The following is a 26,601-nucleotide window of genomic DNA, read 5'->3' as shown; positions in this document are numbered from 1 at the left end:
ATACCTCAAAGAGTTTTTGAATAACTGAGTAGCAAATGTGGAGTGATGGACAGATAGACAGATGGAATTATTTAGGTTCCATAAAATAACTTTGACACAAAGCTGTAAAAGGCTCTAATGAGTTAATGGTTGTTTTATAACCAACTTTAAATACAGTTCTTCTTATACTATGTCGTCTAAAAATAAATAAGTAAAGTAAAGTTTTTACAGAAAGTAAAAGAAATGTCAGTAGGATATGGATTCCACCATAAACCCAAATACTAATAGTAAATAGTAAACAGGAAGTAGATGTGCAATCAAGACATGACATAACTCATCAAGCAATTATTTGTTCATTTGTCAACTTACCATTCAGCCATATATCAATCCATAAAAATACCAGTGCATTGATTCAAAATGGCAACCAAGTTGCTTTTAAAGAAAAAACCTCTCTAAACTACGATAAATACTTTTATTTACCTGAAGTCCACTGATAATTAAAATGTATTTTGAACCTGGATAAAGAAAACACCTGCCTAAAACAAACAAGTTCTACAGTCTAAAAAGGGGTTCATTTAGACAAGGTGTCACTCTAGTTATACCTGGCTATTAATTTTCGTTAAAAATGCATTATGAAAAAACTTCATAATTTCAATTATGATGCAAATACTTTACCCAGATTCAGCATTATTCATGGCCATGGTAGCAATAACTCCTCTCCTTAAGTCTCTATACAGTACAATATCACCTTGCCATCCAATGACAGCTACTTGTCTCATATTATCATTATGTATCAATGTCTTCAGATGGTCCTTGTAACCAATGCCACAGAGAGGATACCTTAGTACAGAACTACCATCACCAACCAGTACCTCATGGCAATCTGGGTCATCTAAAGAAAGAGTTAACTAGAAGTACTGTAAGCAAGCTCACTAAGAGGATATCCCTACTTCAAAGGGACTTCAATGTAAAAAGCCTGTTGGATTATCTCCCTTTGTAGTCATCCAACAGTAATCATATTCCCTCACATACATCTACATATAATTGCCAACCCTCCTAAAAAAACTTCTTTAAAATCCCTTGAGCAGTTTAGTAGGAGTTGCACTTAAAAGAAATGTGGACAGACAGACTGATAGGGTGATTCCAATACACCTCCAAAACTATGTTTGATGGGGTATATAAACAAATTTGAATTAATTTGGAAAGCTGTTTGTAAACTAAACATCAAACTCATTCTCAAACACAAATACTAAGTATAAATAATGTAAACCAGGAAGGTTTGAGGCAGTATAATTTTCGCTATTTTCACGATAAGACTTGTAATGTGAGAATTAAACTGCCATGAATATTTTTATTGAGAAACATTATGATGCAATTTGAGGAATGATCGGGAATTTCCAAACTGTGTGAAAAAATATTGATCTCAGAAACCACAGAAAAAAGATGCGTAAAAATTTCCCACTCTGCAGTATCTGTGAATATCCTAAAAGATTCATGATTTGCATTATTTTGTCAACTGCAAGGAGGTATATTCTTTCATTAAATAGATAATAGTAATTTACTGAATAATCCCTGTATAAAAAGTATATAAAAATATAATCACTCGTGCCAATTTAACTTGTGTGGGGAACAAGTTCCACACATTCATTAAATGTACATGTAGGTGATTTCGGCTCTGATGATCATATTTTGGTAATTCATTCTTCCCAATTAACTTTCCTACTGTTATACCAGATTTCGTTATAGAGAAAGTTTTAGCTTACTCACTAAAAAACAAATATTGGCATATTATATCTGTGTTAAAAGATGAGGTAGATCTAGGGTAAGGAATATAACTCTTACAAATGATTGGAACTTTTGTATAAGGCATTTTTCATCAATCACATCTAAGCATCAAAGTAACTTGGATTTATAGGGTCTTCCAAAACTGAATATGATGCAAACATATCACTGATTTCAAGAGTTATGTCCCTTACCCCTGGATTAACTCTTTAACCAGGTAAAAATTAATTACAATGTACAAGCAGATGTTGGTCAAAAGCTCAACAGAGCTTATGTTTATTATTATATATCATGCTGACTCTAAATGAAACTTATTTATTTATTTATTTTATTTTTTTACAACATTTATGTTTCAAAATGATGTCACAGAGTACTGTTTCTATTCAACTTTCAAAAACTTCTCACAAAATTAGGTTTATATTTGATTATTCAATATGGACATATTGGCAACATGCTTGAAAAAACTAAACCTTACAATAATAACTTCAATGGTTAGAATATTTAAGTTCTTGATGCATGTAGCCAATATCTTTTGCAAAAAAATGTAATGAAAGCAAGTGTTTTTGGCCCAATTTGGCAAACTTTACACATTTTGACTCTATTATGCACTAATATTTCCATGTTATGTTTGGATGAAATACATAAAAGGTTTTGCTGGCAAAATAAGCACACATAATTTCAAAATATTATAAAGAATTCAGACTGAATTGTTTCATTTTATATTCAGTGCCTAATTAGATATATACCAAACATTCCCCTTTAACTTTTTACAGTAGGATTCATTCAAATAAAATGATCACATAAAACAAATCTGTATGTAAAACTAAATTAAAACTTCAAAACAAATAAAAAAGGAAAAAGAGATAATATTGTCAATGCACTTTTAACGAGTGCCTATCATTTGCAGCAACCGACATATGATTGAGCTTAATGTTCCAAGTAGGACAATGAAATTAATTCAGAACCTGTGAAAAAAAGAGTAGGAGTTCCATTAACAGCCAATAAATAGAACATGGCAAGGATAATGTCTTTTAAATTAGGATTTATTTTGACTTTGAAAAATACAACTCTTTATGCAGTCATTAATCTGTGTGCATGTGCATGAAGCACCTCAACAAGATAAAATCAAATTAATTTTTAGTTAAATTAAGTCTTATTGGAATTCATTTATTCCCTTCATTTGTGAAACAATCTTTCTGTATTTTTTAAAATCACTCTTTTATATAATAGAATGAAAAAACAAAAGTACATTGATAAACTTGATTTATCTCCCCTCTTCAGTTCATGGATCCAAGTACTTTTTTTATTCCCTTCATTTGTGAAACAATCTTCCTGTATTTTTTAAAATCACTCTTTTATATAATAGAATGAAAAAACAAAAGTACATTGATAAACTTGATTTATCTCCCCTCTTCAGTTCATGGATCCAAGTACTCTTACTTCCTCTCATTTGAATAAATAACGAAATGAATGTAATTTATTGCTACAAAAACAACTAGAACTACTGAAAGTTTACATTAGAACCTCTTCATAACAGCACCCCTACATTTTCTTTCTAGAACTACCACTTAATCCTCAAGTCTTAACATAAATCAATAACATATATTAAAGAGTGACTGATGAATGGATGGTGGGAAAGAAAAACAAAAGGACAGATGGAAGAATCACCACATACTGTTTGCTTTAAAGCAGGGGTTGGGGTAGGAACTTGGATACGTATAAAAATGTCTTCAATGCTTGTTACCTGAAGAAATCAAGTTAGTCCAACAAATCTTCCCATTTGCCAATTTACAATTTGACGATATATTCTACCAACTCAATAACACACAGGAGAGATAAAGAGAGCAAAATGCTATATGATGGAGAGATGGGCAGGGCAATAGCAACAAGATGTTGCATGTTACATTATACTAAGAATACCACATTAAAACATTTCTGTCAAACCATTTTACAAGTCATCATGCAAAAGCTGTAAATACACCAAATACCTAAGCAATAGAAGCTAGAGTATTACAGACCGACAAACAAGGTGACTGCAATAAGCCCCCACTCATTAAGAGCAATATTTGTTTTTTTCCTGCTATAAATTGATTCTTACCCTCACACTGGTTGTTATTTATGATCTTTTTATGTACTGGACATGCACATACATAGCTGGTGTGGGTTGGTAAACACATGTCTGAGCACAGATGATCCATGCAAGGATTATCTACAATAAACAATAACAAATGGTGACACACAATACTAGGCACAACATCAAGTTGCATACATTGTTCCATAAGTATACCCCACTCATACAGAAAGTGGATATAGGACAGCAACCAAAATTGCTTACTATGTATGCTTCATCAATATGAAGTCGAGATCAATGCAAACAAACTTGGACAGACAGACTGATAAAAGGAATGACAGACAGACAGACAAACAGACAAGGTTACTCCAGTATTCCATCCACTTGATGAATGGGTTTATAATAGAGACTATTAAATATATAACACATATAATGAAGTACACATTGATTATACATTTTTTATGGAGCAAAACAGGAGCTTTCAATTTTATTTGATGCTGGATAAAAATCTAGGCTTAAGTGTTCACAAATGTAATAATTTTAACTGTAAATGTTTGTAAGATGGCAAAATGGGAAAAATCAGAAACATACATGTCAAAACTCCACCAATCTGACAATGTAATATCACTCAAGGATACTTTCTCTATTTAAAAAAGACCATTATTTGATCTCTGCATCACTAGCTTTGCTAAGAAATTTTTCAATAGAATCATAGAAAAATGAGGTTGTTCATTTTCAGTGCATTTCATCGAAATTTTAACTCAATAGTCCAGCATGATATGGAAAATCTTGTCTGTTTTCCTTGAATCTGATGGTGCATGCAATAGTCAAATTACAATTTTCAAAATGACGGTTTGTTTCACCTACTGCCTGATTCTTAAAGGGACTGACACTTACAGTAAGAATGTATGAAAGGATGGATTGAAGGATGACAGAAGACATTAGCAGGTCAGATAAATAATAATCCTAACATGTTCCTTTTCAATTGATCAGGGAACAGACATACAAAAAATATTAAAGAGTGACATCATAATTAAGACACTGTTTTTTTTTTTCATCATTGTAATGGATAAAACGAAATAACAGTGTACAATGCCTGAGGGAGTCTGAGATCATTAATTTTGGTATGAAATTCCATCTAAATCTGTAAGGGAAAGTGGACATGAGAGCTCTTAAAAACAAGTCTTAAAGAAATGTCAATTTCCTAAGGAGTAAGCTGGTCATCATTGATTTTCTAACCTGTCCTAGAGATTCATCACAATGACATTTTGAAAGTTTATATTAATCTGGTAAGAAATATAAGTGTGAGAGCTCTTACAAGGTGTTTTTCAGACATTTCTAAGTTCCCCATGTTGAATGTGTTTGGAATAATAAAACAAGTATGAAGTCGCATGCATTACTGTGTTTAGCATACCCCCACTCATACAGGAAACTGATATGGGGCAGCGCCTAAAATCTCTTACAATGTGGTGTCTTCCTGTTTGTCCCACTTTTAATTACATACCTAAATAAACATGGGAGGATTTGTTGTTTTAGCAATTATAGTTTATTTCTGAATTATTGCTAAAATTTTACCTGTAATTTACTTGTATATCACAGTTAAAATATGTAAAAGTATAATAAAGTTCATGTATGACTTTGATTAATTTCATTTAAAAGTACAAAAATACAAGTGTTTCACATAAAATTCCATTCTTAGAGGTTAAACATGTAAAAAAATAATTTCAATACTTTACTTCGACAAAACAACTGTAAAAAAAACAAAATGGTCTGTATTAGAATCTTTTTTTACTTGCTATTGTTATGCTTGATACAATTTATGAACAAAAAGCTCCCAGGAGCCTGAATCGCTCACCTTGTTAAATTTTTGCCTTTTAAGGGCAATAACTCTAACATGGAGTTGTCAGACAATTTTGACTCCATTTGATTCATTGGACACATTTGTAAGCCTTTCAATAAGGATCATTTATGCAATTGAAAGCTATTAGCTAAACCTAACAGATTTGGAGATGTATGCAAAAATCTTCTGTCTGACCCCATTGTTCTATTTTTAGAAACAGCAGCCATGTTTTTCAGCGATAAAAAAATTCTCATTTCGTTAAGGATACCCTATAAAACAAAAATGTCAACTTTCATTGAATTCTGTAGAGCAGTTTCTGAGAAGAAGATTTTTTAAAGTAATAACATCATAAACAGAAAAAAAAAACGTCCAAAAAGGGCAATAACTCCAACATGGGTCAACAACTTTTCACTTTACTACTGTCAGCATTCAGCTAAACCTAATGGTTTTGGAGATAAATGTGAAAAACTACTGTCTGACCCCTATGTTCTATTTTTAGTAACAGCGGCCATGTTTTTCAACAGATCAAAAATCCTCACATCAATTCTATGCATGATACCCCAAGAAACATTCATACCAAGTTTGGTTCCAATTGGTCGGGTTGTGTCAGAGGAGAAGAGTTTTGAGAGAAATAATATTCAAAATAGCTAAAAAACGTTGAAAAAGGGCAATTACTCCAACATGGCTTAATATATGAAAAATGATATAATATGAAAATTTGAAGATTTTTTAAAGAAATAACATTCAAAATAGCAAAAAAAGTCGAAAATGGGCAATACAGTCAAACCTCAGTAACTCAAACTCCAACGGACACTGAAATGTGTTCCAGTTGCCGGGAGTTCAAGAAATTGAAGTTCCAATATTTCCGGATTTTGTTCGTTGCGGTCCGAGTTCAACTTTTTCGATAGAAATTGCTTACTTATTACAAAGTTGTGTTAGTTCGTGGATCCTTTTCATTTAAAATAGCTACAAAACGTTGAAAAAGGGAAATTACTCCAACATGGCTTAATGTATTAAAATGAAAATTTGACCGCAAATAGATCTCATCACGCTGAACATTTTTACCCACGTCAGAATTTGGCTAAACCTAACTGTCTGATTCCTATGTTATATTTTTAGTAATGGCGGCCATGTTTTTCAACGGATCAAAAATCCCCACATCAGTTCTATGCAGGATACCCCAAGAAACATTCATGCCAAGTTTGGTTCAAATTGGTCAAGTAGTTTCAGAAGAGAAGAGTTTTGAAAAATTGTTAACGACGACAACGGACAACGATGACAGACGCCAAGTGATGGCAATAGCTCACATGGCCTTTGGCCAGGTGCGCTTAAAACTTGATATTTTTGCATTTATCTTCTTGCATTTATTTTGCATCATTACTGCAGTTTATTAATTATCTTTTTTTTTCCAAATTATAACTGTTTAGGACCCAAGCTTAATTACTGACAGTTACTAATATGTAGTCTGTATTCAAGCTACAGTACTCTGATTTAAACATTTTAAGTAAAAGAGTTGCAGCTTACTCAAGCTGCAATTCATGTCAATGTTGAACATTTCTCACCAAATATTATTGTAAAAAATGGAGCTGTTTTCTTTTCTAAGTCATTTAATTCAAGTATGGCAAACCTTTAAGTTCAGTATGTTCATAACAAGTTTGGTAGAGAAAGTTCAGTCCTTTGGAGGTCATCGATACATTGTGAAAAAAACACGCAACAATAGGGTTTACTGGTCCGAGAGCGTTTCCCCACTCTATTTGGGAGTACATCAACGTGTAGAGTGTGATGGTCTACCTACATACACAAAACATATGTATAATATGTATATTCATGAAACAAACTATACAATTTTATGGTCAGTAAACCCTTTGGCTTTTTTGTTTACTTAATTAATTGTTAATTGGAAGGATTAAAGTGGGAGAAACAGGATTAAACCTACAATGTATGCCCTATCAATGATTTAAAAATAAATGCATTCTTTGGAAGCTAAGATTCTGTGACAAAAATTATTTCTATTATTTGGTATAGTGTAATTGGCAAAGTCTTACAATACAGGAAGTTGATATTGAACTGCACCCAAAATAGCATACAAGATATGTCCCATCTATACAAAGCCACATACCAAATTTGAATTAAATCGATCAAATGCTTGCTAAGAATTTTGTGATGAAATTTCTCTCAATAATCAGATATAGTGAAAAATAGTGACGTCCATTGAAACAGAAAATTGACATAAATTGCAACAACATTCAGAAGAACTGACAGACAGGGTAATTCCAATTGACCTCCAACTTGTTGTATAATAGAAACAGATACCTTGTGATCCATATGTGACATTATGAAGAACTGGGTGGTCAATCACAATGTCAGTCACATGACCTACATTGGTAACTATTGGCAACAGTCTTCTGCTGGTATCTAAATCAGCTGAATAGACAGAACCATGATCCTGATCTGCCCAGTAGATCATGTCTTCAAAAACAGCTAATCCAACGGGATTCTGGAAGTTTCTTGAGACAACAACCTGCAGTCATTTCATAAAATTCATAAATCAAATCTTTTCATTTTCTGTCAAAGTTAATTCGTCCATATTTTGTCTAGGAAAACAATAAAAAAGCTAAATATATGTTTCTTGCATGGCAATGTATTTAAAGATTGTGAAAGGTTTCTTGTTAGATAAAGGGAGTAAAATTTTGAACTTGATAAATATTATCACGTAAGTCATAGCGTGCATCATCATGTTAGGGAAATCCTCACTGGTTTCAAATCTTATCACGTAAGACATAGCGTGCATCATCATGTTAAGGAAATCCTCACTGGTTTCAAATCTTATCAGACTGACCAAAGATTTGCTTAAGATACTGAAGATGAATTACTTTCCATGATTTCTTGAGACACTATAATACCTTGTAGAATTTCAGTTCAACATGCTATTTTTACAAAGTCTGAGTTTTGTTAAAAAAAAAGTTGGTGCTTTAGAGAACCCAAAGTCATCGTGATCATTATGATCAAATATGATACAGTTTCTTTTAGAAATTGAGAAAATTATCTTTGAGCAAGTAGAAAGACAAGCAGTATAGTCCCTCTTAGGATCATACCTATTACATGGTGCATTCTTTTCTTAATACAGATGTACTCGAAATTCACATTTCAATGATTATATTAAGGGTGACTGACTAAAAATTACTACAATTTAAACACACATAAGGAATTTTTAAGATGTAAAGTGTTTCTTGATATTGAAAAAAAAAGGAATTCACATTTACAGTTAAATGACAAAATCATAATAAATAATGCATGCGATTATTTCTGAATTTAAAATAAGCACTTTCAATAAACTAATAGTGTTTGACATGGTGTAAAATATATATTAGTATTATTTTAATGAATTTTTTACTTAATAATTTGTATGGTAATATTACATTTATTACAAAAAAAACATTTCAAGGAGAGACAACTGGTGGGAAAGTGCTAAATATGTAGTGGGAATGTTGTTTTTATGCTACAAGAAAAAGAATTCAGTGACCCCCAGCTAATTTTCTTTCTTTTTGAAATATAAAAGAATATCAGATAAGAGTCCTTCACATAAATATTTAAGAAATTTTATATACCAGAATCCATATAAAATGTTGTAGAAATATCCTAGGCAAAATTATCTAGAAATCAAGTTCTGTGACCCCTGTTTTTATATGTTCATCCAAAATTATCTTTGACAAAAAGCAGGAAAATCTGAAGACAGAAGTATTAGCTATAGTCTTCCTTAAGGGAAACAACATTGTAAAGTGTCTCACATAAAATATTGATTGTTAGTATTATCCTTCTTCAGCATGTTGCAAAATTATGGCTGTCTTTACAGAAGGTGATGTCGAATTACTTAACCTGTCAACTTTCTTTTCTATTCTTGCCTATTTAAAGAGAAATACCTAACCTTTCTGTTAGAGCCAGCTACATCCACACTTTCTACAGTATTCAGCCCTGAATCTCCCCAAAAAATCCTTCCAGAGACACTGTCCCATACAACACTAATAGGTCTCACAGCAGAGCCCTGAATAATGGTATCAACATTATCACCATTGGGCTGTGACTTCCTTATACCTGGTTTCTTACCTCCTTCAGTCCAAATAATTAACCTGGAATGAAAGATACCAATGTGGTTGTTATCATACAGCCAGGGGATGTGACGGGTGTGATTGCACCCCCCTTTTGAAAAAAACAAAAAAACTTTGATTTATATCTTAGCCTGTAATTAAAGAGAAATCATACCAGATAACAAAGTAAAATTGCTTATCAGTGGTCAGTTCACACCCCACATTCAGAAAATCTGGCTACGGCCCTGGAATGTACTTATTTTCATTTTTGTGACTTGCAGAGTTTCCGTTAGTTTGTTACTCATTAGTTTTATGAAATTATCAGTCAATTGTCAATACTACCCTATAATCAATATAACAATTATCTATAACTTTCTTTTCATATTGCTCTGTTTTCTCAAACCAAGAAGTTTTCATTCAAGAAGTTTAAAACATGCCTCTTTTAATCTAGGTTTTTCTTAGAATTTAAAAATATAAGAACATTTCTTGATGATAAGTCTTTCTACATCTGACAGCTTTAAGCAAATATAAAAACATAAAGAGTATAACAGGTAGCCAGACACATAGACAATAATTGTGAAGACCTACATTGTGGGCTGACTAGATATAAAATGGATTATAACATGAAATTGTTTTTGACCGACAGAAACTAATGAAAAGTAGATGTCAGTACCTCATTAGATTTTCACAGCACTTCCAAAGGTTAATTGTTGTTTCAGTTCATTTTTCACCATATACTGAAGGGAGATGGTTGAGGCCTTATTGAACTAGTTAAACCCCACCACAGACATTTATGCCTGTCCACAGTCAGATGTTGGTCAATAACATATTTTTATGTCTTTATTTTACTTTTTAGTTTATTTTGAAGAAGTGTTATCATTCTGTTACCATGGATTTTATTACTTTTGTTGTTGAAGCTTTCCCTAGAGCTTACTTAAAGGTGTGTTTACACTTCTTGAAGACCTTTTGAGGATTTCTAGAGGTACATGTATTTACTATTATTTATAAAGGTTATATGATGGTGTGTTTGTTGTGTTTCATCATGTCTGTTCCTTTTTCTTGAAAAAAAAAACCTCATTAATTAGAGACAATATTTTATAAGGTCAACAAAGTGGAAATTGGCAAAAGTTGGAGGTAATATATGATCGAAAATCATAACTATAAAATCTAGATGTGAAAAAATGCTACTTCTGCTTTTGAATAGGATAAAATCATGTCTCTAATTAAAGAATAAAACCATTATTGTCACAAACCTATGATCATAGCAGATTGTGATGTCTAATGGCTCATCAAGATGCTCTAACACTACTGTACAATTTTCACCATGGTCATCACATACCACAATTCTATTTTGAGAGCTGTCCACTACATACATATGATTCAAAACTGAATCAATAGTAATTCCAGAGGGTGACTTCAAACCTAAAGGCAAATAATTGAGGTAGCCCTAGGGTAAAGGGCACAAATCTTACAAATCATTGGAATGTTTGTACTCAGCATTAAACATTCAATCTCATGTAATCATCAAAGTAACTTGGACTGATGTTATTCTGTTTCAAAGGAAAGCTTGAAAAGCTTTGGTGAAATTGAATATGATACAAACATATCACTGATATCAAGAGTTATGTTTCTTACCCTAGGTCTACCTCCTTAAACTATAAAATCTGTATCAGAAAGCAGACAATACTCAAATTGGAATTAATTTGGAATTTTCAAGCCTTCTTGTTGAGGTCAATATAATACATGTAAGAAGTTACCACTAGGAAACTGAGATAAACACAGCATTATTAAAAAAAAACACATGGATAAGTGTTTTTATTACAATGATTCACTATATAAAGTGTTTCTAGATAAATTTTTATAGTTAAATATTATCCAGGAAATAATATATTTATAAAAAATATACATGTACCTTGAACTTTCCAGGATAATATTTATCCATAAAATAATATCCTAGATGAAAGACTATGAGTAAAACATCCCATGGTATAACATCCAGGATGAAAATTAATGTATAAAATCATCCTTGATACTAATTAATATCTAAAAGCATCCTGGATAACATGTCACACGAAAAAAAAAACTGAATCGTTAACAAATAACACTGTGATCTCTTTTTACCCCACAAAAAAAAAACAAGCCCACTTTTTTATATAGTGTTCCTAAAGAAAACCCTTTCAGACACTTGTATGTTCAATCATCATCATGAAAACAATTTAATAGCCATGCAAAACATTTTACTATGTATATAACTATTTACTATATATTTTAAAATAACCCTGGATTAAATTTCATATCATTTTTTTTTCTGGTAGAAAGTATTTCACACAGGATACTTTTATTTTGAATGAAAACAATTTAATAGCCATGGAAAACATTTTACTATTATAAAATATCCCTGGATTAAATTTGATATTAATTTTTTTTTCCGGTGGAAAGTATTTCACAAAGGATACATTGAATATTACATATACACGCAAAAGTTGTATTACCTGCCCCTGCAGGCATCTGACAAGATGTACATATATCAACTACTTCTAAACTTCATCATAATCCATTCTGTGATAAAAGGGTTTCTTACACAAAATTTGGCCATACAGATGGACAGAACTATTACATTTTACCCTCAAAACTTTGTTAAACATGAGGAAAACATAAATAAAATGTCATATGTCATAATATGGCCAATGCAATTTGAAACAAATGCAAGACTACAATAATTTCCAAACCAATAACAACTTTAAACATTTGTCTCCATGGAAACTGAAACAATAACAAATATTTCTTAAGCTCTTAAGTCATAGAAACATGAAAATGCTGACAGTCGATTGTAAAAGTCTAGTATAAAAATCATATTTCATTTTTTTTTCCCTGGAATAACTTCACCCATAGTACAAAACCATCCCAAAACAATAAAAAAAGAGAAAACTATCAAAAAATTCTTTTATTATATCTACAGAACTAAAAGCACTACAACAAATGATCATGAACATGCCATTAAAGAGCCATTAAAGCTAAAGGGATATATCAAAGAAAATTTAATGAGAGTTAAGGAAAGTTTCTGTCACAGTGATATTAGTAGTTTCTTAAATGCCAGAGCAATGGTAAAAAGCTATAAAGTGTAGATTGAACATAAACAATGAATCATCAGCCTTCAGTTATAATAATATATGTATACATATAAGATGCTTATATAGTCAAATTAAATGTCTGGAATTACTAGTAATTAGTACAAAGAAAAGCTGATCCTACAAAACAAGCCATTTTTAAGGCCAGTTGTCTCCCATATCTTGGTTTATTACAGCATTTTAATATGCCAAGGTGAGTCTACAGTCCCCATTGGCACTTACAAACAGAAATCAGATAATGACATGCAATACTAAAAGCTTACATGATGTTGTGCAAGTAAAGCCAATTTTATGATGTTATGATGTAAGCATCAGAGAAGAAATGCTTAGCCCAGGAAGAACAAAAACACAGAACAATCAACTGGATCCAAGTCTGCATATATCTGACCAATTCAATTATTTATGAGTTACAAACTCATTACAGCACCACCCACCTTGCTGTCACAGTCTAGCACCCTAACCAGTATGCCACATCCTCAAGAGGGAATAATCAGTTAACATTATGAACCAATGGCTGTACTACAGATGACACACGTAATTATTTGATGCACAGTGAAAGGTACAAAAACCAACAATGCCATTATGATAGGGCAGATAACTTAACCAGTTTTAGTTTCAGCTAGAACAAGACTAGTTGGTATTTATTTGATACTAGTCACGACTTCATAAAAGCTGGCACCAGTCCACTGAAAACAAAAAATTGGCTTCACAAATGCCTCGAATGGTTGGTCAAATTGTCCAATGCAAAATTTTCAGAGTGCCACAAAGATAATCTTCATGTCATTTGATCCAAATGACTACTAACTTTCAGCAAGAACAGCACGAAATATATACATGCATTGACTGGTTATAACATGACGTATACCCATATCCACCAGTTTCCATGGTTACAACACAATGCATACCTGTATCTATCAGTTTTCATGGTTATAACACAATATATACATGTAACTATCAGTTTCCATGGTTATAACATGAGGTAATACCTGTATCTATCAGTTTCCATGGTGGGTGTTGATCTATAATATCATATTTATACACAGCTTTCTCTTCTTTGTCTGTCCAATACAAATATCTACCATGGATCGCTGGAAGACAGACATGCATACTTAACTGTTTCTTTATAATTTCTTTTGCAAAATGGCCTTTAGGAAAGACATTTGCATAAAATTCAGTACAATTATGAAAATTATTCCACACCTTTTTTCACTTAAGTATAAGCAATAATAACATAATTGGAAAATTTAAGAATTTATGGAAAAGACTGAATTGGGAATTTTTATTGAACTAATTACACCAAGCAAAACAATATGAGTATTTGTTCAAACTATATTTTGTCAGATACTGTGAAAGTACTTTAATTTGTGGATATCAATTTTCATGGATCAGGGCAGAAACACAAGTTCATGGATTCTCAAATTTGTGGTTTTCAGTATACACATCAGTAGGAATCTACTATATGGTGGGAACCAAATTTTGTGGTTCTGAACTACACACGAAAACCACAGAAATTGGTACCCCATGAACAAATTATAGTACTTTTACAGAATGCATTTTCTTTCTTAAAAAGTGGCCACTTAAGATATGTTATTTAATAAGTTTTTAAAAAAAAATTATTAAAAACTTAAAAAAAAAGTGAGTTGTTTTGAGTAAAGAGATGGGTGACAGTGTAGAACATAAAAAACCATAACCATACATCACATCTACCTAAAAAAACTTGAGATAAAGGGTACTACTGACATGTGAAGTCAGCCTCATATCTTGACCTACACTTAGAGATTGATGGTAAAGGAAAACTATTTACAGTACCTATATGGAACTTCCCATTTTATGGGGTATGGGGCAATTGGGGATGGGGGAATGGGGCTATAGGGGGGTATGGGACAAAGGGGGATGGGGGAATGGGGCATGGGGCAATGGGGAATGGGGGATTGGGCAATGGGGTATGGTGCAAGTGGAAAGTACCAAATTAGATGACAAATGTGATGACTTCATTCATATTGTCAATGATGTGGCAACATCCCTTCAGCACCTAGTATGGAGTTTTCATATGACAACTCATATGTTACGCCAGAGCTTGCAGTGACTACACAGACTTTTTGTATCACACTAGACATCTTACAATTAGGCTTCTGGAACGGGGTTTTGTTGCTACAAGATTGAAGTCATCACTACAGAAGTTTTATGGTCACTATCATGAACTCATGGATCGTTATGCGAAAAAACCTGTAAATTTCACTTCACAGAAACAAAACCTTGCCATGACATATAAAACATACCTATATTAAAAACATGTTTAAGATGGTCCACCACTATTCTAGGTTTAGAACCATTTATTGACCTGGTGTTGTATGATAAAATCTTGTTATATGCAGCTACATAGAGGGTAGGTGAAGGACCTGAAAAAAAATTAGAATTTGAACTTGTTTCAGCTATAATTTTTTACTTTATATGGTTTTCTGAGGTGTAAATTTACTTTCAAGAGTGAAAGATCCTTGACTTTTTTTCCTAAATGAAAGCAACACCAGAAGAAAGTGAAAGGTCCGCAATAAGAGTAAATTTAACGTACAGGATGGAAGCTAGGTCCAGGACATATAACCTCAAAAAGTGAGGGTCCTGGGGCCAGTCTCATAAAAAATCTCAAATTGAGATTATCCTCAAATCCCTCCTCAACTAAAATCTTAACCAATCAGACTGCTTGAAATTGAAGATTTAAGGAAAACTGAAGGATTTGAGGAAAATCTCAAGTTGAGAATTATTTATGAAACAAGGCCCCTGGTCTCCCATCAGTTTAAATTTGAACCCCTGATAATATTCTTCTTTTTGAAGTTATGAGGATGTCTTAATTTCGTCATTTTTGTTGTCAACTTTTGAACAAGGCAAATATCATACATTCAAAGCTAATAATTAATTAATTTTAAAAACCATTACATAACTTCCCAAAAATTATATTAAGGATAGAAAGCATGCTTTAATATTTCAAACAAGGAACAAAATAATAACCAGTTTCTTATGCGGCTAATATTCCTAACTTGATATTTTGAAAATTTGAAAGAAGAATAGTATCTAGAAAAAAACAATTAACAGTGTAAATTATATCCTAAATGTAAAATAAGTCATAAAGCCAGTCAACAGGAAGTTAATAACTAATAAAGCTGAATTTTGTAATAGAGGAAACCTCATAAACAGTGTAGATGCAAATAAAAATTGATAAAATATGAATAACTCATTCTATAAATTTTATGAAGCATGGTAATTAGCTGGAAGCATGGACCAGGTGCACCAGTAGGGTAAGCATCATGGTAATTAGTACTGGAAGCAGTAAGAATCAGGCAAAATTGAAAAATAATGACCCATGCTCCGAAAAAAAACCACAAAATTGAAAAATAATGACCCATGCTCAGAAACACAAAATTTGATGTGGGCATAGTTCATGGTCTATTGAAGACAAATTAAACAATTTATTTGTTTTAGGCGTCAGAGGATACAGAAAATCAAATTCAAAGTTAAAAAAATAAAATGATCAGGAATAAGTGAGTTTTCTCCCTTAGATGATGAAATTGAAATGCATTTGATGTAAATTAAACCTCAAATTATTGACACTTAAAAAGAAATAAATGCCATTTCTGCATTTCAGATAACATTTTGGATAAAATTTCATGGAAAGACTTGTGTTTTTTCCACTATGATTCTTCCATTGCCTGATTCATATAGAGAAAAGAACTTAACAAGGAGATTATAAACATGATCTGATGAAAATTTCATGTAGTTATGCTGATAAATATTGCATGCAAAAAAAAACATTTCCCACTAAACATAGGCTCAAAAGATTCTGAATTGCTTGCTCGGAATTATCCTGGGACCAACTCGTATTATTAGTGTCAAGAAAGTTGATTCTCTTTAAAAGGATTTTACACTTTAACTATATTTCTATCCAATAAGTCAATAACTTGGACTTATATCTGATTTAAAATATGGCAGTTGGTGTAGAAAACAAATGATTTAAGAAATTAAAGGAAATTGTATGGTGTTGAGCAGAAGAAGGAATTGGGAAAAAACATAAAATTTTGTCTTTCAAGGGCAAAAGATAAGATCATTGTAAAAGCCATGACAAACTTAAGTTAATGGTCTTCTTAGGTTAAGGCATGTCAATACTTAGAGAACTTTTTCATAATCATTAATGATTCCTGAGACAAGACAAAATAACAAAGAGCAAAATTGATTTGCCTGCATTGACAACAAATTATTGTACAATGAAGACTTTTCTAGAGCACATCTGATCCAAATAAAGGCAGAAAATACTCATTTGTTTTTATCAACTAAAAACTGTCATAGTGACATAATAAAATTACTTCTCCATGTGCAAAAAACACCTGTATGATGCCTGGAACTACAAAACACCTGTATGACGCCTGGAACTACAAAACACCTGTATGATGCCTGGAACTACAAAACACCTGTATGATACCTGGAACTACAAAACACCTGTATGATGCCTGGAACTACAAAACACCTGTATGATGCCTGGAACTACAAAACACCTGTATGATACCTGGAACTACAAAACACCTGTATGATGCCTGGAACTACAAAACACCTGTATGATGCCTGGAACTACAGAACACCTGTATGACGCCTGGAACTACAAAACACCTGTATGACGCCTGGAACTACAAAACACCTGTATGGTGCCTGGAACTACAAAACACCTGTATGATGCCTGGAACTACAAAACACCTGTATGATGCCTGGAACTACAAAACTCCTGTATGATACCTGGAACTACAAAACACCTGTATGATACCTGGAACTATATCTAGTTCAATTAATGACGTAGTATCAATATAGAAAATGACATAAAAATGGCGTGTAATCAACACTTTAAAGCTGCCATTCAACACAATGCAAGTGAAACAAGAGGCTCTCAAAAAGCCTGAACCATTCACCTGGCAAACCATGCCTGATTAACTAAATACGTAAAGAAATCATGCTTTGTTACCATGTTTGACAAAAAATTTCCGTAAAAGAGCACATGTTGTTGACTGCTGTAAAATAGCGGAGTACCTACTGCACTGTAAAATGTTGGAAATGCTTTCAAAGTGTTTTAAGAACCTCTGGAAAAATTTGGACAAGGGTCCCTCTATGCCCTGTTATTCTAACAGGTCTGAGGGGCGTACGCCCAATATACATTAATTTTGCTGATAGAGAACATAAAATGAAGTTAAATCATGGCTATACAACATTTTCATCATCACTATTCAACTCTGGAGACCTTGTTTACTGTATAAACCAAATATCATTGAAATCAAAGCAAGTATAAAAAAATAACAGGAAAATGGCAGCCATTTTGAAAATGGTTCCAAAGAACCAACTTTCACAATCACAAATCAACTCAGAACACCATGTTTCCTACAGAAACCAAAAATCATAAGAATCCAAGCAACTAGTGAAAAATGGCAGCCATTTGGAAAATTACTACCTTAAAAATCATTTCAATACTGCCAGTCAACTCAAAATATCATGTTTATCTTCCATCTTCATTATTCTTCTATAGTTGAGGAAAAAATTGCAAAAAAGGCGTTTTGAACCTAATACTATATTTTTAGTAACGAAGACCATGTTTTTTCACCAATGAAAAATTTTAAATGATCAATTTGTGCAAGCTACCCTAAGGAACAATTATGCCAACTTTCATAAAATTTTGTATCAAGGTTTCAAAGAAAAAGAATTTCTAAGTTGTACATGTGAAAAATCTGTTCCAGGGGCCATAACTCCTACATTGGGCAACAAATCATTTTGAAAATTTTGACATACATCTGTCTTTTAATGGTGTTCAACAATACTTCTGCAAATCAAATTTTGCTAAATTCAATGGTATTTGAGTTATTTGCTAAAAACTGTATTTTGACCCTACATTATATTTTTAGTGGCAATGTTTTTGACATTTCAAAAATTTTAAACAATCAGTTAGTGGAAAACCATAAAAAATAATCTTACTAAGTTTAATTAGATTCTGAATAGTTGTTTCAAAGAAGAAGACACTTGAAATAATAACATCAAAAATAGCCAAAAAATGTCAAAAAAGGGCAACAACTCTGAGATGGGTCCACAGATTTTTACCAAATTTTGACCACAGATAGACTCATCATGTTTAACACTTTTCTTCATCAAAATTTGATTAAACCTGATGATTTTGGAGATATTCATGAAAAAATGATGTCTGATCCCTCTGTTCTATTTTTAGTAACAGCGGCCATGTTTTGAAATGGATCAAATATCAAAGCACGAACTTTGTGCAGGATACCCTAAGGAACAATAATTTAAGTATCATTCATATCCTTTCAGTAGTTTTAGAGAAGACGTTTGCAAAATTGTTAATGATGATGACAAGAAGGATGCAAATGATGGTAAAGCTCACATGGCCTATGGCCAGGTGAGCTAAGAATCTTTCCCTGTGAATTGTGACGCCACAGCTAGAACCTGAACTATATTCCAGACAAAGATATACTTGTAATTAAGGGGACATGTACCTTGTACTACACATTTGCCATTGTCTTGTATAACATAACCAGCCTGACATACACATTCATTTAGATCCTGAAGATGAACACAGCTTTCACTGCAAGGCTTGTCTGTGCATTCTTTATTGTTCTCTGTAACTAGATGACAAGTAAGATTGAATATAAAGGGAGACAATTATGGTATTGCAGCAATATGTAGTTACAAACATATGTTACTATTAAAGTGTGTAATTAGGAATTATATATAATTACTGAAAATTTCAGTAATTACATTTCATAACTAACAGGTTTAGAAATTATATTTATCACTACAATATTCAGGAATTGTGTATAAATACTATATAAAAATATTAAGCAGGAATTTATGTATAATAACTGAAGTGCTATCAAGAAATCATTTTGAAATTTATTTGTAAGAGTAATAATGAAATTTCAGTAATTACATATAGAAACTAATTATTCATATTTAATGTAACATATCTAATATTCAATTGGTGGTTTTTATGGTCTAGACTATCCTTACCGATCTAGCATGACCGCCCATTACGGGGATTGTGTTAGTAGATGTCTGTTAGTTGTAGGTAGTAGCAAAGCCCAGCCTCCGGGGAACTTGACGGAAGAATTCAATCAGAGTATGTCCTACTAGCAGCTGGACTGCTCTGTTGACGCCCTGACCTACTCCCATACCCCACGTGGGTCCAAGAGTGTTTCCCCACTCTGACTGTTTGGGAGTACATCAGGGTGAAGAGTGAACATATTTAAACACTTTAAACATTGTATATTAATTAATTTTTATAAGTGTTTTCTGAAAGTTTTATAGATTATTAGCATCCTTAATAAGAAAGGATTCTGAAGTGATGTAAATGGTTCTTTTTGAAAACTAAAATATTGCCTAATATAGAGGAGATGAATATCAATGTTTAAGCCAGTTTTACCAAAGTATATATGTATAGTGTAGAAGTTTGTAAGGTCCAGCTTGTGACAAAATGGTGCAGAGCATACATGCACCTATCCTATTAATTGTGTATGATCTGGAACAGATACAAGATACAAGCATGTTGCTTACATTGTAAAGGTATGTTTTCCCTAACAGGTACAAGAAGTTGCAACTGGACAGCAACCAAATTCCTTTCAACATATGCTCCATCTATATAAAGTCACAGACTACATTAGAAATAAATTTCATTTATTAGGAGTTGAAATTTTAGTGATGAAATCTTTCTGTATTATTCCATATAATGAAAAATGGAAAAGTCCCATGAAAGTTGATATTGGATAGCAACTAAAACCACTTACATGATGATTGGGGGTTTTTATGGTCTTGACTATCCTTACGGATCTCGCACAACTGCCCCTTACAGGGATTCTGTTAGTAGATGTCTGTAAGTAGTTGGAAGCAGTGGAACTCAGCCTTTGGGATATCTCAGAGTATGTCATACTATCAGCTGGGCTGCTCTGTTGACGCTCAGGCTTACTCCAAGACCTCACATGGGTCTGAGAACATTTCCTCACTAACTATTTGGGAGTACATGACCAATTACATCTTATGCCCTATCTATATGAAGCCACATTCAAAATAAATTTGAAACAAATCCATCCAATGGAAGTTGAGATTCTTGTGACAAAATTGAAATAGGTGAACAGACGGACTAGGTGATTCCATTGTACCACCCACTGGTTGACTGGGAGTATAATTTATCAAATGTCTTACTTTTAGATGTGATGGCCTCTGATGACTGTTTCTCTGAAAATAAAAGAACACATAAGTTCATAATTTGTGATCAAATTGCTATCAATTTTATAAGGTTTGTGCATTTATATTTTATATGCAAAAATGGATGTAGTCAATTTAAATTTTGAATTAGAAAAGACATGAATCTAACCATCATCACAGTAAAGGTTAAGGTCATATACACAATAAGGAGAGGTTAATTGCTATAAGCACAGGCTCACCGAAAGTAACATTATGCAATACTGTATGCTGTAAATTTCTACAGAATTGTAGATCCACCATCAAGGTCACAAAAGTTCACATAAATGAATACAATTGCTAAACACACATATACTCATGATGATCCCAGCATGCCTGGGGTACCCCATTCCACCATCTGGGGCACACAATCTAGATGCTCTGTTGGCAGAGTGCCCTGGCCCCAGGCTAGGGTTATGAGCATTATTTAGTCGCCTTTGACAACAAGCTTAGCAATGCTGCAGGCGTATTCTTTTGACATCTAGACCTGTACAAGGCCACAAGGTCAAGTGAGGTCAAACACTTGAAAACACTTATAACAGGCATCATGTTCTGACACATATATAGAACAATCCCATTATGAGTCAAGTTTAAATTTACAAACAATTAAGGTCAAGAGAATTATACACACAACCTCATCTGACCTATCATCTCTTTACAGTTAAGGTTAAGGTCAAACAATAAAATGCACCTACCACAAACAAGCTCGTCTGATCCATCATCACAGTCATGGTAAAGGTCACAGATAAGTTTACGAGGAACACAAGTATAATCATCATGGCATGGGAATTTACCATCTGTACAGTTTTGTTTACCTATATAAAAACAGTTATAATTTTTTAAGTCAAAACATCAAAAAATTAAATTTTTTCATTTTTAAGCTAGTGTATGTCTTCATCTTTTTCACACCTATTCAAAGTTAGATTAAACGATAGTAAATTTATTTTTCAATTTAAATCGACTTTATATCGTCAGATTGATAACATTTTCCTTTTTATCATGCCATATTAATCATTATTACCATGAAATTAGTGGAAGATATGATTGATCATAAAATACATAAAGAGTTAATGCCTCTATGCAAAACATATAACATTGAAAGGAACATATATCTACTACATGTGTGAAACAGTTAAAGGTTTCAAGATTTATTCATCCCATTTTTACCATGAATTTGGTGTTATGACCTTGAAAATCAGCATTGTTATATATTCTTTTTCTAAATACAGGAGGGGGTGAAAATTAACCAGAAACAGTGAAATTTTGAAGCTATAATCCTAAAAAGGTCCTGATAAAATTATCATTCAATCAATCAATTTGTATATTCCTGATCATAAATTACCTAGAAAACAAATATATTTAAATAACACTACAACAATAAAGTTGAAAAAGATAGCACTTTCCGTATATTCTTAACACCCTTCACTTCGTGCATTATAAAGCTACGACATCATTGCTTCTAGCTGACAATTTTATTGTCTTTGTGGATATAAACCAGTAAAATACCCAAAAACCCTTTTGTAATACAGTGTTTTCAATGGTTCAAAAGTATATATTAGTAATTAAACAGTGTATAAAAAAATTATTAATCAATAAAAAATGTCACTAAATCAACACAATTGCCGGATATGCAAGAAAACAAACTGATTAATCGGTAAAAAAAATCCTCATCATTCAGTATTTGTGTTTTTTTGTTTTGTTTTTTTTTTAAAGTCAATCGCATTTATTGTGGTTCAATTAAATGATATATTTTAAAAGTCCTCATCGGTTCAAAGTAATAATATCACATAATCTCTATTTAGCTTAATCAAATTCAAATTTATGGTGTCATTTCTTTTTAAAAAAAGTAAGGAAACAAAAGAAAACCAGTATTCCCAGTTATATCACATTGTTGGTCACTGTGATTAGAGAGGTTCATGTACCATTTATCACATTCCAACTGAAATTTTAAATTGAACAATTATGAATGGCCCATTGAAACTCTGGTTGCATAAACTACTGAAAAATGGTCCATTTTCAATATTTTAACTCCAACCACTGCACTAATAAGTAAATTGCTGCATTGGATACCACAAAAAACTTCATCAGAAGAATCGGGACAGTCTAGCTGCTGATTACAAATCTTCGTTTTCTCTACACAGCGAGACCCATCATGACAAAGGAAGAATCTCTCATCACAGTCTGGTCTAGCAGCTGGACGAGGTTGTACTGTAAATATACACAAGGATAGTAACTCATAGTTATAATAGATATAGCATATATTAGATTAAACACATTTTCTGTAAATGATTATTAACCTAAAAACAAAAACAAGAAAGAAAATCTAAAATGTAGGTTAAATTTGAGTACCAAGGATTACAAAACCCCATCAACATTGTCATTAACCAGCCATCAGCAGCTTCCTGTACAAGTTAACTTTCAACACTTCAATAATTACTTTTTCAGTAAATGGTTATACATTAAATTCCCACAAAAAATAATTCTACATCTATTTCTTTACTATAGTTAATTGCACTAATAGTGTACTGTCTCTTTAAGATTGCAGAGGTGTTAACAAGCAAAAGAATAAGACCTCTTTTACAGATAAAATAGTTGCAATTATCTTAATATTATTATAATATTATCTTCACATCCTGATAATTTTATACTGCTCTCAGATTCATTCACTACAACAAAATTCTCATCTTTATTGGCTATATTTTTTCAGATCTACGGACCACCCTATATAGCACTCCAGCTAAGTATTATGCAAAATGTGATTCATGGGTAAAAAGCCTACATATTTTTATTTTTGATATTTTGTTTGAAATGTCATAGTAAACAGAAATTAACATGTGGTTTTTCATATAACTCATGCTGTTAGGAGACAAAAATTTGTATAGAATGCACTATAGATTTCAAAATTAAGGGAGATAACTCTGTAAATGACACTCAAATACAATAGAATCTACTGGAATTTCAATGTTGATTATCTTCTAAGAGTAGGCAGATTGGAATGAATAATTACACATTTTATAGTATAGACCCATAAAACAACTTAATTACAAAAATAACAATATATAGTCTTTTTTTGGGTGTATCACATTTTTCAGATTTTGCATGATTCTTACAGACAGCTACTTAATATCAAATGAAAGAGAAAAATCTGCTAAATGGTAATTAATAATATAATGATGACTAACTGAATGTATCTATGTCTTATGAAAGAAATGTGAACATTTTCAATTTTAAAAACTATACATCAGTGAGCTGTTCATCATTATGTCTTTCTGCTTGTTTAACCTTTTGAATTTACTACCAATTAAATGATTAAATCAACCTCTTTAAAATAAAATAATTTTATTGCATAATAATGAGTTTGAAATACTTAATTAACAGTTAGAAGTGGACCAAATTCATAAATTTCTCTGGGGTAATTACTGATAATTATAATAAGTAATTATTGATTTTGACATTTTTATTATATTTTAGTGTTTTGAGAACACACTTCCTCAGTATTTTCATCTTAACTTTGTCATAATCAGTTTGTTAACCAAACAACTTATATAACTGAAATCCATAACATTTTTTCTCCCCTCATAATGCATGTCAAAAATTAAATCTTATAAGCTTTATGTTTACCCAGTATAAAGACAGGGGAGGCAGAGTTATTTTTGTACATTATATAGACTTTGTTAGGAGTGACCAGTCCCTGTAATGTAAAGTCCTGCCCAAGTGATTTCCATTTATTTTTCATATAAGCAACCAAAATTTTGAAGAATAGAACAGCTTCTGTCAATAATCGAACCTGGGACCCATGTTACGGCACTGTTTACATTGAGCTTTAACCGTGCTCTGCTAGCGTAACAGATCTGGCAAACTTCGATTGATTGATTGATTGTTGGGGTTTAACGCCCGAGCAGCAATATTTCAGCTATATTCAGATGATGAACATGAAATGGATGATAACATGAACATGAAATGATGATGAAATGAAAAATGGGATGGGACACAAGGACAGTAGGGTCGACAAATTTTGATTGCCACTAGAAAAAGGGAGGGATGGGTAACGTCGGGCAATTTAGCCTCCTGTGGCAGAGCCCTATGGTTCCTACTCCTATCAAATACCACAGCAGGGTTCTTTAACGTGCGAGGAACGTGGCATCTTTCCCAACACGGTGCACCACTATGGTTTGCGGTCAGGTTTTCCGTATTATAGCCTGACAACCCCAGCATGTAACATGCCAGGGGTACCCCATTCCACCACCTGGGGCACACATCCCAGTTGCTCTGTGGGAATAGCGCCTAGCCCCCAGCTAGCTTTCTGAGCACTATTTAGTCGCCTTTTACGACAAGCTTAGCGCTGCTGCAGGCCTATTCTTTTGACACCCGGACCTGCACGGGGCGGCAAACTTCGAACTTGCATTATATTGGATCTTATCAGGTTTCGCCCAAAAAATACAGAATATGTAAAACGCTTATTTGAATATACCTAAGACCACTCCAATCACTACAACTACCAGATTCGATGGAAACCATGACATCGCAGACTTGAACAAGTTACACGCAAACCAGTTACAAATCAAACCCACCCTATATGAATGTCAAGGTCGTTTGTGTAGACGTCACCAAAAGAATCGCTGAATGAGAATTAAATGCGGAGAAATTGTTTGTATGGTTTGAATATTTATTTTTTTTATGAAAGTGTTTATTGACGGAATGGTCTATATTTTCCATTAAGGTTGCAGATGTCGAGATAATTGAATGAGTTGAATATTAAAAATTGATTTCATATTAAAAAAAATAGCCACAACAAGAAATATTTGAAGAAGGATTCTATTTATAAACAAACAAATTTAAATTAAAAATAAGCTGCCATCGTTGAATAGTATTGAGACACGGCATATTTCGAAAATGAACTTTTTTCTCCAATAAGAACTGTCGGACACCACTTTTTCGAAACCTTTTAAGTAATAAACATTTCTCTTAGGACCAATCACCTCATTTAAAAAAGGGGGATCGGACACGCTTTCTTAACTATTTAAAGTACAAAGTCCGATCCCCTTTAAGCGTTCTAACGCATATATTTATTCGCAAATATTTAGATGTATTAAATTTTAAGTTGCAGATCCATAAATCGGAAAAGGGATGCCAACCAACCGGCTTAAAGGGGATGGAGCGTTCTAGTGATAATCAAATGTCGAGCGAAAAAAGGGATATAATACCCCAGCTCCGTTGGATTCGCCTATGATATTCTAATATGACCTTAATGCCCGGTCATTGCATTAATACTGCCTTTACATTTAAATGGTTTTCAGTCTGGCGAATCCAAGGTGCTGTCGTTACTTCCTAACCCTTCGATATACAGATAAATGCAAGTACGACTGTAATGTAAAAAATGTAATACAATATAATAAAAAGAATAACAAGGAATTCATTTTTAGCTTTTTTCACCGCAAGTATCTG

General features: G+C 32.6%; 1 protein-coding gene across 1 annotated transcript in view; it reads right to left on the bottom strand.

Moving 5' to 3' along the window:
- LOC148611599 (low-density lipoprotein receptor-related protein 5-like) overlaps positions 1-25,679 on the bottom strand; it is a 60,083-nt gene extending 34,404 nt beyond the window's left edge. Inside the window, exons 1-12 of the mRNA XM_088595257.1 lie at positions 25,628-25,679; positions 23,227-23,364; positions 21,852-21,971; positions 21,118-21,150; positions 19,416-19,544; positions 15,165-15,284; positions 13,872-13,973; positions 11,011-11,179; positions 9,598-9,799; positions 7,986-8,193; positions 3,860-3,970; positions 655-871 (exon numbers count right to left, since the gene is read on the bottom strand). Coding sequence (XP_088451383.1) covers positions 655-871; positions 3,860-3,970; positions 7,986-8,193; positions 9,598-9,799; positions 11,011-11,179; positions 13,872-13,973; positions 15,165-15,284; positions 19,416-19,544; positions 21,118-21,150; positions 21,852-21,971; positions 23,227-23,364; positions 25,628-25,679 — 1,601 coding nt within the window. The remainder of the gene's footprint in view (positions 1-654; positions 872-3,859; positions 3,971-7,985; positions 8,194-9,597; positions 9,800-11,010; positions 11,180-13,871; positions 13,974-15,164; positions 15,285-19,415; positions 19,545-21,117; positions 21,151-21,851; positions 21,972-23,226; positions 23,365-25,627) is intronic.
- Between the last annotated feature and the right edge of the window lie 922 nt (positions 25,680-26,601).

Source organism: Perna viridis, chromosome 7 (genome assembly GCF_037379345.1).
Source record: "Perna viridis isolate PV_CMFRI_1.1 ecotype Kerala chromosome 7, ASM3737934v1, whole genome shotgun sequence".
In the NCBI taxonomy this organism is placed as follows: Eukaryota; Metazoa; Mollusca; class Bivalvia; order Mytilida; family Mytilidae; genus Perna; species Perna viridis.
Note: the sequence above shows the minus strand (reverse complement) of the source record. Positions and strands in the feature narration are given on the sequence as shown.